The 14580-nt window shown below is 42.5% G+C and overlaps 1 protein-coding gene across 2 annotated transcripts; it reads right to left on the reverse strand.

Moving 5' to 3' along the window:
- Window positions 1-675: 675 nt before the first annotated feature.
- On the reverse strand, window positions 676-12564 carry LOC137279195 (uncharacterized). Of its 2 annotated transcripts, XM_067811728.1 has the most exons (8): window positions 12475-12564; window positions 6875-7195; window positions 5940-6068; window positions 4757-4784; window positions 4174-4208; window positions 3842-3925; window positions 3199-3282; window positions 676-2011 (listed from the first exon to the last, which is right to left on the reverse strand). In XM_067811728.1, the coding sequence occupies exons 1-8, from the start codon at window positions 12545-12547 to the stop codon at window positions 1938-1940; spliced, it is 828 nt and encodes a 275-aa protein (XP_067667829.1). In that variant the 5' UTR covers window positions 12548-12564; the 3' UTR covers window positions 676-1937. The 2 variants fall into 2 exon arrangements, with proteins under 2 accessions (XP_067667829.1, XP_067667905.1); XM_067811804.1 differs by lacking the exon at window positions 3199-3282 and having other exon boundaries at window positions 682-2011; window positions 12475-12556.
- Between the last annotated feature and the right edge of the window lie 2016 nt (window positions 12565-14580).

A 14580-nucleotide genomic window follows, 5' to 3' on the forward strand; every position in this document is an offset into this window, starting at 1 on the left:
ACCTACTCGCCTACATCCAGCAAAATTCCAGTATGTACAAAATGTGTACAACATCAAGTCAGTCTCAAAATCCAGTGATCGATATAATGATCCACGCAAGTGTTAAACAAAACAGTTCATCGATTCAACCTCCCCAGTCTTGAAAATATATCATATATACTATAGATACCTTGGACAAGACCATCGAAGATCGTTCGTACTGCGTGCGTAAGGGTATTTGTAACCTCAACTTTAATGCTTGGCTGGTGCTGTTTCTGGGTTGTTTAAAGCGAATGAGCATTTGACCAAAGGTATTTTTAAATCTGTCTAGCCATGTATATTTTGCCTAAACTTGGTTATCTTCACAACGCTGTCACATACACAATTTTATCTGGTACAAAACAAACGCTCATAAAGATTACGGCAGCATGAAAATCATAGTACCATCCACGTTTAAAAACCAGCAATAGCGTACAGTGCCCATTTATGACAACGTCGTACAGCTGTTATACTGCTGAAACCGATGCTGGCGTAATCTCATGATACATGTACAGTCACAATTGTATTAAACTCTTTTAGCACGGATTTCTGGAGGATGTGGGGGGAGCTTTGCTGCTTCTATCTAACGATTATCCCCTATGGTATACATGCCATAAATCTGACACTCAATATGACTAAACAATTACAAGGCAATTATGTTTTATTTATTTTATTCATAACCAAATGTTCATACAATTATCCTATTCGAATTGGCAATTCGGAAAGCGCGGTTTTAATACGTAATCGTACACATCAAACGAAATATTGCCACTCTGTTCTAACAGTGAAGAAAAATTCACGATGTCAAGGATATGTGATATTCTCTGCTCTAGTGTACATAGATGTCAAGTAAGGAGCTTGTATGAATGATTACGATATATTGGTTGGACAATGGCATTTTATCAAACCAGTGCTTCACATTTGGAGAAAGGAGAAGTACAATTTATATTTCTTTTTCACACCGATCCGTGTAGATCCGGGTTAGAATTTGGTCTTCAGCAAATTGTTCAGCAAATATGGGAGTTCACTTGTGATTATATTCCATTTGCCTAAATCGATGCTCATGTCGTGAATCACTGGACTGACTCGCCCAAACTCGAATAAAAATATATTGATATATCGCTGTCACATAGCTGGAGAGTGCGACAATGTTGCTAAGTATATGTTTCTTTGTATCACTTTTCATCATACATAATATTTTCCAAACATCCATGGTGGACAGGGATCTTTTTTTATTTTCTAGATTAGTTCAATTAAAACATATCTTATTTAAAAAATATCACATGTATGGAAGACGCGATGGTTGAGAGAATAAGACGAATGACAGTGCTGTTCGGTGTGAACAGTGAATGGATCTCAACCCTAAAGGGTTCCAGCATCTACACTTTAATGGACCGTTTAATGCCGATTAAACAGGTGACGATGATGACGATGGCGATTATAAACATGACGACGATGATGATCATGAAATTCGTACCTTGTAACTGGCACGTGAAACTAACATGTACCTAAACAGGCCCAGCACCTACACGTTAGTGGACCGTTTAATGCCAAATACAGCATATGTAATGTACAGGTGACGATGATACTCTCTCGTGTTCTTGTTAAACAGGGAGCACAGAGTTACACAGACAGGCCCAGCGTCAAGAGGAGGATGCACAAACACAGCCACCAAACACACTGCTCAACACGCCTGTGTCTTCTCCAGCGATGAACGAGAGATCACTGCACTATCGATGTGACTGAGGGGTATTTTTGCGCTGACATTCTATTTCACATGGACGGGGAAATTAAACCTTCCGCTATCGTGTATAAAACAGAACATGTTTAGAGTATCCAATGATCCAATGCTCGTTATGTTAGCGATCTGAACATTATTATATATCTTTAATAGGAAGGAGCCAAAGTCTTGATTTGGTTTAGAATCGCCCCATTCTTCCCACGCTGTACTGGTAGTCGTTGTACCTCGGCTTGATCACCTGATTGTATACGTCTAAAACAAAACAACAATTGCTGGGTTAGACGTTGGAAATCTGCTTTGGTATTACAAAGTTTAACCAAACTTAACCTAAAAAGAAACTGTTAAAAACGTCGAATTACTGCTTGGCAAGTGTTAGATGAGCCACGACCTGACAAATGGCCCAAATTTGCCTATATGGGAACGACCTTCAGAACATTGACCAACCACTTGAAACAAGAGGGAAACAGGTTGTCGTCTAGATATTGAAAAGATCAGTTTCCTCGTGCAAATCGTGTCGTGATGGTGTCTTGCTGAACTAAATCGTACAACGAGACACGTGTTAAACAGGAGCGGTATTGATTTCACGCCAAGGTCAGCATGTATTGCACGTTCTTGTACGTACTTGTATCAACCAAGTGTATTCGTCCAGATTACTTGCTCCGCCTGCTTGTCACATACGCGTTCACTGCGCTGGCTCATCTAATACTTGTCCAGCAGTAGTATAATATACTAACTGAATATATATATAGTAATTGAAGTAAAACTACAATGCAACTGATGTTGCGTAATCCCTGACCATATCGACCTACTGCAAGTGTATGCCATAGCTCCAATTATATAAGTTTAGGACGAGGAATTATTGAAAAGCTGAACTTGGGTTATTCCATAATTCCATAAATTTGCCATGGCTTAAAGTGATGATATATCACAAAAAATTCCAAACATGTTTAGGCAACATTTAGAACAAACATCGACTCTTGTGCTCGCGAATTTGACCGTCTACGTATGCGCATATTCCCTTCGCCTGGGGACATGCTAGACTCTGTTGACACATGCCATCTTATCTCAGTCGTGTAGATCGATATTCATGCTATTGATCACTGGATTGTCTGGTCCAGACTCTATTATTGAGAGACCGCAGCCATTTAGCTGAGATATTGCTGGATGTGGTGTTAAACAACCAGCCAAACAGAACAAAAACCATGCATTCACTCACTCGAGGCGTACATATGACACACACAAATATGCATAGTAAGAATTTTGACAAATGGCGGCATGACCCGCACTCGATCCCCACATGGAAGTGAGTCAGCTTAGTGTTACGCCGCACTAAGCACTATTCCAACCATGTGGCGGCGATCCCCACATGGGTACAATGTGGAATATTGCTGAAGGGGGTGTAAAACTATATTCATTCATTCACATATTGGTGTACTGACCAACAAAATTATCTTGCCATACTCGTGTTGCCGGTGTTGCTCTGTGGCCGAGGTAGGACCTGTACATATCGTTGTCCACCATGTCTGAGGTGAAACAAAACAAGAACACATTACTATGCATCTTCGGTAAATATTCAAAATGCCGGCGAAGTTTAACAGACAACATAAATAGTTTGTGGGATGCAAGATGAAATAGTTACCTCCCGTACCTTGTCGCCCTGCTGTGAGTTTGTTCACTGACAATATCCAGCAAACGGTAGGTACAAAACTTTAGGACAGCAGGGTTGTATGAACACTGACATGGGTATAATTGATGTTATTTAGTAAAATAAAACTTATAAACATTTTCGATACAACAATACATGCAAACAATATATATATATATTTAAAAAAGCAGCATGCGCAAGCTCTTTCGTACGCGCACACGTGCTAAATCGTGTCAACTTTAAGCACGCCTAAACACACTAAATATGCCATATCAATGTCTGCCTGACGTCATCATTAAAGCTTACTTTCACTAATGTGCTATAGATGATTGTGCCGATAATCCATTCATTGGTTCAAGTATTCATTCATATATGGGACGCACCCAAACATGTATGGACTAGGACTTTGAAGGACGATCACATGTTGGGATACTGACCGACAAAATTGTTGTGCCATCCTCGTGTTGTTGGTGTCACCCTGTGGCCTAAGTAGGGCCTGTACGTATCGTGGTGGACCATATCTCAGATGAAATAAAATAAAACCATGTTATTAAGTATCCTTCATACCTTAAACCTTTATCAACAGATACTTCTTAATCAGCACAACCCATCTAATTAAGATGGGTTTTAAGATGTACACATTTCTAGCAAACAAGAATGCTCGTGATTCGACATATAGTCTGAGACTGCATAAACGATTCAGGATGTTTGCAATATTTCGTTCTTCTTCCCATCAAGAGACTTAAAATTCACAGGTTGCTATAGTTACCTATAGATCGTCTGTCACTGACAAAGCTGCTGGCGCTGAAAATGTACGTGAAGAATGTTGTGGAGAAATGTTTGTATCAATATTTATGTCATACCGAATCTGACATCTAACTACATGACATACAGATGTGTAGCTTCATGTGTTTCTTTCTTTCTTTGCCGCAGCATACTGCTATATTTAGTCTAGCTGAAGCTGAGTCCTGTGAATAAGGGACCCTGAACCAGCCAGTCTGGTGATAATATTGTAACCGAAGATCCACATCGTATATTTAAAAGCACCAAACAAATCTAATCTGTCTGACCAGAAGGACAGTGAGTGAGTAACTTCTGCTTTCACGGTTTCCCAGATACTTCACTGGGTGTCAGCTTGATGGAGGACGGCCGAACGTCAGCTTACTAAACAGCAGTGTGCATGGAGACCACTCAAACAATATATTCCATATGATTCATGGAAACGTCATCCCCTTCTGCGGATCAAGCTACCCTAGCGCCACTAAGGGACTAAGCTGTTGCATCTTGTCTGTTTCTGCTTTCAGAACGGTAAATAGCTCCATCAAAGTGTTGCACTTCAATTAATGTTTTACCTTGATCGCCTACTTCGCTGTCTCTGATCTGAAAAAGTCAAATGTGCCAGTTAATCTGACACTGCTCCTGATAAGCTGTGTCACAGAACAGATAGATGACCATGAAACAACATCTTTTATTTTAGTGAGGGCTTACTTTACAACTGAATATAGTTTAAGACATGAACGCTATTTCCTTATTTTACTAATTGTACTTCCATAACTCGCCAAGTCTTGGTAAGGATTTTAGGGGTGGAAGAAGGTTAATTTCCCATTTTAGTTCTTTTTTCATACACTCACCCACTCTTAGCACACACACACACCCAGTCACTCTAGTCACACGCTACAAGTAGTATAGACGATGGCGGTATGGGACCACATAGGTGCACATGGCCTAAGAGCCTACAAACGGATACCTTGGCTCTCACAGCCAAGACTAGAGTTTTGTGCACATCTAGTTGAAAGAGCGTCACTACACATTCTCCTGGTGGAAGTGCAGTCCAGTTAGAGGTATTGCGGATGTGTAAATATGAAAAAAATGTCAGGAACCAAGTCTTCACGGAAGCCTATCTGATCAGGCCGTTTGTCCCTTTGGGAAGCGAAGAGGAACCACATGTTGCAAGACAGATACTTGTAGCCAGGCAATGGCAAACGAAATCGACAAACTTGCCATCTAAGAAGAAACTTGCCAAAGCACAAATAGAATTCGAGAAATTAGTGAGGAATCTGGTATCACTCATTGAAGGTGTGGCCCGCTCGCTCCAGGATTTGGTTCACTATTCAGAAAGCAAGATGCCGGAGCACTTCTCCAGCCTGGTCTCAAAGACTTCTGCCAAGTTGGAAGTTGTCTTTGTGGTTTGGGGTCTTTACTGCGTTAGATTATTCTCTTATATCTACCTTGCTATATGTGATATTTCCACTTGGCTTCCCGAAGACACAAATGACCTGATCAGATATTAACCTTGGCTTCATGCGGTAACTTCGTTCCTGACTTACTTTGTATATCCAATTGGATCTCTAATTGGAGTGCACTTCCACCAGTGGAATTTGTAGAGCCACACTTTGTCTTCCGGAACTAGATTTGCACAAAAGTCTGTTCTTTTTCATGGCTGTGGAAGCCAAGGTGGTCGTTTGGCGGTTCCGAAGCCCTGGTGCACCCATGCGATTCCCTTACCATCATTGTGTATACTACTCTACACATTACCCTTCTGGGCGCTCCTGCACGCAGCGATAATGACGATGAAGATGGTGACGAGGATAACTGCTACTCCGATGCCGGCGAGGGTGTAGATGGGTGACAGATCAGTTGTGGCTGTAGCGCTGGCCGCTGTAGCTACAGACAAACATCAGCACCATTCCTTATGCAACATATGTATACATAAATAAATAAAGCAAATGAAATCGAAATCGCAAACCAGTTTCTCCGTCTTTCTCAAACCAATGGAATGAATGGATCATTGAGTTTAGCTTAACGTCGTACATCTGGAGTTCCCGTAGTGACGTAGCTGGAATATTGCTAGACACCGGATAAAACCATACTCACTCACGACGTATAACAGTGAGTGAGTATGGTTCTACCCTGTGTCTAATAGGTTTCTCAGTACCGTCTGCCTGGGTCATCAGATTACAATGTGTATGTGCGCACGCATGTGTGAGTGGCAATTTGGACATTTTGTGCGTGTGCAGCATGGATATATTAATAAACAACAGGTTTCTTAGTATGCCTGGGTTTCAGCACAATGGTGTTGGCTTTACATCAAAGTTTTTACCCACAATGACTTACGAAAGGGACGCAACTCAGCGCATCAAATTAGAGTACTGTGACATTGGGTGATGGAAAGATTTGGCTAACACTGCTATATTCAGCAAGTGAGGTGTTGTCTATTCCAGGTTCTATTATTTACAGACCACCAAACAAAACTAAAACCATTCATTTATTCATTCATACATATGGCACACACAAATTTCCATTATGAGGACAATGACACATGGTTATATGAACGGTCGGATAGTCCAGTGGTTTATGCGCTCGCGTTCATCCCCAAGTGGATACAATATGTAAAGTCTGTTTCTGATATCCCTCGCTATGATACTGCTGGAATCTTGCTAAAGGCGATGATAGAATTTGGCTGTACTCACGCTCATTTTGAGTAATAGCTGTCGACACTGTGACGGTGTTGCTTGATTCGCCTCTGTGTTGGCACCTCCATTGAACATTTCTCTCCTGACTTATCAGGAAAAAGAAGGTCAGGTTGAATTGGTTGCTACTGACGGTGACGTTCAGGTCTTTTACGACGTTGCCGAAGATAATGGTTTTTGAAGTGGGACGGACATTCTTATCTGTGCCGTTTCTGTACCAAACGACCAGGTTTGGATCCAACCCTCCGTTCTCTGTGCATGTGAAGGTGAACGGTTTCCCATCTATCGGAGGGTCGGGAAAACTTGTGAGAACTGGAACCCCTGAAGAGAAGGTCGAGTACATTAGTAATTTCTGGACAAATCCAGTCTGTGTTATTCAATTCATGTCACAAACCTTCTAAATTATCGAGTTGGACGTAGTGATTTAAGCATGACGACCAACGTTCTGGTATACGGTGAGAGTAATATATTTGCTTGATGCAACTAGACGACATGATGTGCTATATGCCGTCCGAGGTGGTCATGTGCTTGTGTGTGTGGCTGTTTGATCTACCGCACAGATTATAATGTGCTGGCCTTCTGATGTCATATGGGGCGCTGGGGTTGTAGCCTAGTGGTTCGATTCCCACATGGGTAAAATGTGTGAAGCCCATTTCCCGTGTCCGTCGCCGTGATGCTATATAGATAGAATCAGGGTAGAACCATACTCACTCTGCTATGTCGTGAGTGAGTGTGGTTCTCCCTGCTTCTAACTACATTCCAGCAATGTCACTCTGAGGACACCAAATATGTGGTGGATTTGTCCATGCCCCACCTTTTTCAGCAGTGCGTGTGCGAAGTTATTGAGGCGTTGTGGGTGTTGCCGATGTGATCGTACCAGTAGACGTTATCAACAGCATCACGTAGTGGTTTAGATCTTGAGACCCCGGGGACCATTGAGGTTCATGGACGTTGCATTTTGTCAACAAAGAGTCGGCGTTAGTGTTACCGAGTACACAGTGCTGTGTTGTGAAATGGAGGTTGCATGTTACGTAAAGGGTAATGTCTATGTAACTTCCTATTGTTTTGAGGGTTACGAGGGTTTTGTTTTGAGAGTTACGAGGGTATTGCATCCTACTTAAATTGCATGCAAAGAATTTGTAATTTAATAAGCCACCCACGAACTAACAAGATTTCATATCTGAAACTGGTAACCATCGCTCCATTCCTGAAGAAATAATGGAGCGAGCAAGTGAATGACGTCACCAATGTGATTTATATAATGGTAATGGGAGTCTGAAGAATGTCATCTGTGTTACGATATGTCGTTACATTTCCCACACTATTGCATTACCGAAATCAAAACTGCATGTGAACACGAAGTCTTCCGTCTGTATAGAGATACAGAGAAGCGAAAAGTGTCCTTGACCCCACTGACGTGGAAGCTGGTGATAGTGAAATACTACGCAATTCTAGTACAGCTGTATCTGGCTCTGCGGCTGGTCGCTGTGTCAGACAACTGTTCTGTTGTCTTGCAATGGCAAAAAAATACTGGCTACGTTTGATGCAGTGAAGCCTGACTGCAGTCGGCCGACCTGCACTATCCACATGGTCCAGCCCCCGTACACCACGAGGTTCCCGCTACCCATATTGTTTATTGTCGAGTACACACTGAGTTTTGAGAGGTCCCCACTACACATATAGTCTATCATCGAGTACACTTCAACTCACGGGATGTCCCACTACCCATATGGTCTATCATCGAGTACACCCCATGTTAGGAAAGGCCCACACTACCCATACGGTCTATCACTGAGTACACCCCATGTTAGGAAAGGCCCACACTACCCATATGGTCTATCATCGAGTACACCCCATGTTAGGAAAGGCCCACACTACCCATATGGTCTATCATCGAGTACACCCCATGTTAGGAAAGGCCCACACTACCCATATGGTCTATCATCGAGTACACCCCATGTTAGGAAAGGCCCACACTACCCATATGGTCTATCATCGAGTACACCCCATGTTAGGAAAGGCCCACACTACCCTTGCTGTCTATCACTGACTACTCTTCGACTCACGGGAGGTTCCCACTCCCTATATGGTCTGTCAGTACACGTTCCCTACATCTATTGGGACGGCCCGGATCATGTGATTCCTCTTTTACCTATATAATGCACACTGTACAACCTGGGTGCTGGTAGTGGCTCTGACGTTAAGCAATAACTAGAAGATCAATGGATATGAAGCAATGATATTTCTCTGTGCAGTCGTGCAATGCTTAAAGTACTGTCGGAAACAGAAAACGCCTTGTTCTTTAGGCTGTTACACAACATCCCTAAATATTTCACAACTGCAAATAGCATGTGTCAAAATAACCCATATCGTCATAACAGGGCCTTCTGTGGGATGCGTTATCGTACATCCAGATAAACATGTCTACTCGCATCCTCGATATGTCCAGGGAATACGTTCCGATAAGTCTCCACACTACCCTGGATGCATCTATGGCTCAGCCCGATAAATGTATTACCTCCTTTGGCTGGCTTTTCATCCAGTCAGGTGTGTACGCTGGAAGATGAACGAACCAATCACAACTCACTTTCACTTATTAAAGTTGGCAAAACAAACCATGCAGACGTTCTCTGAAAGAGGTAGCAGCAGTTCTTGCGTATATTTTTTAAAGGTTTCGGACCTAGAAATTTGTCTGTATGATTTCCCAAAATCTATAGATAGCTGCATCCAGGGTATAGTGAAGACTTATCGGAACGTATTCCCTGGAGATATCGAGAATGGTCGACACGTAAAATGGAACAAAACTTAGAAAAATTAGCATCACTGTTAGGTCGCTCAGTAATGTATGACGACGGACTTCCGGCTCACCTGGCAAGAAATGCACGTGTTGTCTACAGGCATAAGGGGCCATCTAAAAAATGTTATGCTTTTTCCCGTGGATTGAATGTGCCTCGTCTGCTAATTAACATCTTACGTGTCTTTCTTTCGCAAAGGCTCTGCTGAGATATATAGAAGAGCATGGCACCTACAGAAGAACTTAATTCAGCCATCTTATTAAACGTCTCAAAATATGTATAGATAGCATGGCCACCCGAAGATCGACAGGACTAGATATTATATAAATTGTTATGACAATTTAAATTATCATGCTACTACCCCAGTTTAATTCCTTTATAGATTTATCTTATTTAAGCTGATTTCTCTATCCCCGATCCAAGCCATCGTCTGCTACACCTGTTCTGGTTGCGCTTTTGAGACGATCCCTCCTACCTGTTTGTTTTCATAGTGATAGTGAGACTCCATGGCAGCTACATCCTTTATACTTTGAATATTAAAGTTGTTATTTTTACGCCCGCAGACATTTATAATAAGGCTAAGTCTGTTTTCAAAATGGGCAATTAAAAAGTGGTATTTGAAACACAATATCATCACACATTAATTTGCATCAAGCCACGGTCTGTTTCAAATACGAAAAATAACATAATGCTCATTTGTGCAACAATATCTCCTCAGTAAAGTCCTTCTTTAACGTTTCCTTTCTCCCTACCAGACTGTAGCTTAGATTATCAGACATTTCACACTTACCCATATTAATTACATAATGTGTACATATAAATGTGAAAAAAAAACGGTTTGGGTGGGGGTTCTGGGGAGTTAGCTAAGTTCGTTGTACATTTATAGCTATGTGATTCAATGTAATTAGACCTCGAATATTACAAACATTCTTCATAGCACTCATACAGGATCATTATATATACCTCAGTAGGTAACCTCAGCACGAGTCACGTGAATCAATGTATACACGCCCATGCGCCTATTCAGTGGCTGACATGCTATCGGATATATATACACCAGCCGTGCAAAACTTTATGCTTCAAAGAGTATCTTTCAATTTGTGCTTTGATATGTTTTGTGGTTTGTTTCTCATTCTTCATTAACCCCCCGGTAACGTCACGATGGTGGAAATCATTGAACTTCATAATGTGGACGTTAAAAAGGGAGGAGTGCACATTCCAGCTGATTTATACTAATACCCACAAACAGATAGGCAGGCAGGCGGAAATACAGGCAAACAGTCACGTAGATATACATACTTACAAACAGAGAGACATTCAGACAGACACATACACGCCGGAACGTCTGGGCATGAGACAAGATGAATAGACATCCACACAATCACAGACACAGGTACACAGTGTGTATATATGGGGTATAGTACCCGAGTATTCAGTGGATCTTATTCACTCACTCACACAAATTAGTGGCATTAGCTTAATCTTTACAGTGTGCACAGGGTGACTATTTCACAGAAATGCGTGAGTACAGTCTGACGTTGGGAACGGGCCTCGATACCTGGGCTGTGACGTGCCACCTAGGCGACCTGTCTTAAGGTTGGTGGGTTGGTGGGTTGGTGGGTTGGTGGGTTGGTGGGTTGTTGGGTTGTTGGGGTGGTGGGTTGGTGGGGTGGTGGGTTGTTGGGTTGCTGGGTTGGTGGAGTGGTGGGTTGGTGGAGTGGTGGGTTGGTGGGTTGGTGGGTTGGTGGGTTGGTGGGTTGGTGAGTTGGTGGGTTGTTGGGTTGTTGGGTTGTTGGGTTGGTGGGTTGGTGGGTTGTTGGTTGTTGGGTTGTTGGGTTGTTGGGTTGGTGGGTTGGTGGGTTGTTGGGTAGGTGGGTTGGTGGGTTGGTGGGGTGGTGGGGTGGTGGGCTGGTGGGTTGGTGGGTTGGTGGGGTGGTGGGGTGGTGGGGTGGTGGGTTGGTGGGTTGGTGGGTTGTTGGGTAGGTGAGTTGGTGGGGTGGTGGGTTGTTGGGCTGGTGGGTTGGTGGGTTGGTGGGTTGGTGGTTAACGTCACAATCGGCAATATTCCAGTCATTTGGCGACATACTGTCAATGATCAAGTCATGACCAGACAAGCCAGTGATCAACAACATGAGCATCGATCTCCTCAACTGGAATACGATGACATTGTGTCAAGCAAGTCAGCAACCCTGACCACCCGAACTCGTTAGTGGCGTCTTGCGACAAACATATGTTACTGAAGGCCATTCTAACCCGATCTTCACGGGACCTGCCGTAAGAATGTGGAAAGAAACTCTCAGAAAGTAACAAGTAATTCCTGCTTCTGGCAACGTTGGCGAAATTTGACTGAGTCGTTAATGTTCAAGGAATTAATACATTCCAAACTTTGAGCGTGTGGGCGTGGGCTAGTCATATAACAGTAAATATATCTAAATTCACGGGAGGACAGAGCTTAAATTATGCATACACAGGTACCCCAATGACATGAACATGTGATTGTTGTATTGGTGGGGAGGGATGCCACTGGAGGGCTGATATTGTTTTACAACGAAGCCAGGAACATTAATTAAAAGTTTATCAGTTAGAGGGGTATTTTCTAATGTAGTTAAATCGACGAGAGTCCACATGAAACCATGTCAGTTGTATAGACTGTATGCAGGGATGGTGTCAGATGCCTGTACAATAGAAACCAGAATGCATTGCCTTGCTCAACCATTAAACTACTCCATAAGTGAGTTACACTATATTAGTTATTACTAGTAACACATTCTTCTCAGTCTTAGGTGGGTCAGATACATAACTTACCTTTGCTAGTAGAAATCCATGAACAGTACACAAGAACGCATAAGCAACCCGCGTGAATTTTGTAGAAATCCATCCTCTTCCTCCAAACTCTGACTCACTTTAACTCCTAGCCGCGTCAACCAGGTATACACGCCCCCAGCATGAAAGACCTTGGGCGGTGTCAAGTATTAAGTCTTTTTTGCGTGCTTTAAAATTCTTTCAAGAAACATACATCCTCTAACATTTACAAATATATCACAATCCCCCATCAACAACCACGAGACGAGCACCATTCATACATTCCAAAAGGCAACCCAGGTCGCACATAGATTCAATGGAATGTTTGAGACGCTAGTATACAGTATTCACAGTTACACAGTTACAACTCAAGCTATTCAGACCTGCTGGTGAACAACTTTGCTTGAAAGGATGACCGACGAATGGACAAAAGAGAATTCGTACATGCTCCTGAGAAGTAAACGACTGTGCAACATAGTGCCACTGGAATATAATTCAACCGCACACTTTACACAGACTAATGTGATTATTCACTGCAGTGGAAGAATCCTAAAAATCTTTGACTCTGCAGGCAAGTCCCCGAGTGACTTGTTCCAACAGTTACTACAGTTCCGTCACGTGTATTATACAGACATGATTGTAAACAACCCCATTACAATGTGGCGGTTACACATGGAGAACCATGCTTGAAAATTGGTACACATTCTGACATAATGGCTACTGGAAAATGCTGTATCAAACCGTGAGACCTTAAGGAAAGTGTGTCTGTGTGTCTGTGTGGGGGAATACAGGTGACTGGGGTGACACATGTATATATGGGTGCGGCGGGGTGAGACACATAATTATGTCAATGGTTTGGTGATACATGTATATATGGGCGTGGCAAGTTGAGAGGCATGTGTCGGAGTTGGGGTGACACATGATTATATGGGTGTCACGTGGTGAGACACATGGGTTTGGGTGGTACATGTATATATTGGTATAGCGGGTTGACACACATGTTGTCGGGGGTTTAGGAGGCGCATATATGTACATCGGTAAGGCGGGGTGGGGAAATACAAGCATGGGTGTGTCAGGTTGAGACATGTATGGTGTGGCAGGGATGGGGAGAAACATATGTTATCTAAGAAAGGAATAACTCTCAAGCACCACAAGTACACATATCTACACACACACATACACATTTGGCACCATCGTGTCTGAATACAATCGTGCTTGTAACCTAATTTGCTGGTGTAATAAAAACGTATGTATATCGAATGCGTATTTCAATTTTGTATCCAGTTATCTTGAAACATAAGCATATACAATACAAACACAGTCCTTCGTCTGTCTTAGAACTAAATAGTGAGGAGCATTAGTTCTGTCTCTTAACAGTTATTGGTACAGATACTGACATATATTTGAAACACACATTAAAGGTGTTGCCGTCGTTGCAATATATAGCGGTTGGTGTTAAACACACATTAACGCAAAAGCGTCTCCAATTTACGACATTTCGTGTGTTGTTTCGATGCTGGCTCCACCGACTCTCTAGCTGCTTGTGTAGTGTTTAAACCCCAGGACTCCTTCTTAACCAAGGGCAATAAATATTTATATGGGCCATGTTCCTATGCAGCTATCAGTGCGTGACAAATATGGCTTTTATTATCAAACGCAGTATCAAATGCGTTGCCGAATAATCAGAATACACATGAGTCGTCTCCTGACTCCAGTACCCGCTGGTGCGTGTATCGCTTAGAAACAATGTTAGAAAGACTTACAGGTGTATAGACCCTACCCAAGAGCCTTTATATAAACTAGCATCCAAAAGAAACGCCACCAAACATTTTTTCTGGTCTAAAACTCTTAAGCGAAATATGGTAACATTAAATGTCTTATTGTACAAATCAATCATTCAGCAACAGTATTTCATGGATAAATACGACGCAGCCCGTGATCTAAGATCACATGAATGACACGGGGTGCATTATCCAGTATTCGATCACCAATATAGGATCGACTGGGAGCTTTTACAACTTTCTGGGCGGCACATATTGTTCTGTGAATGCGTGGAGTCGTCTGCAGTGGCACTCTGTCTGCTGACTGGATGTCCAGTGCTGTTGGGGC

Source organism: Haliotis asinina, chromosome 1, assembly GCF_037392515.1.
Source record: "Haliotis asinina isolate JCU_RB_2024 chromosome 1, JCU_Hal_asi_v2, whole genome shotgun sequence".
Lineage (NCBI taxonomy): Eukaryota > Metazoa > Mollusca > Gastropoda > Lepetellida > Haliotidae > Haliotis > Haliotis asinina.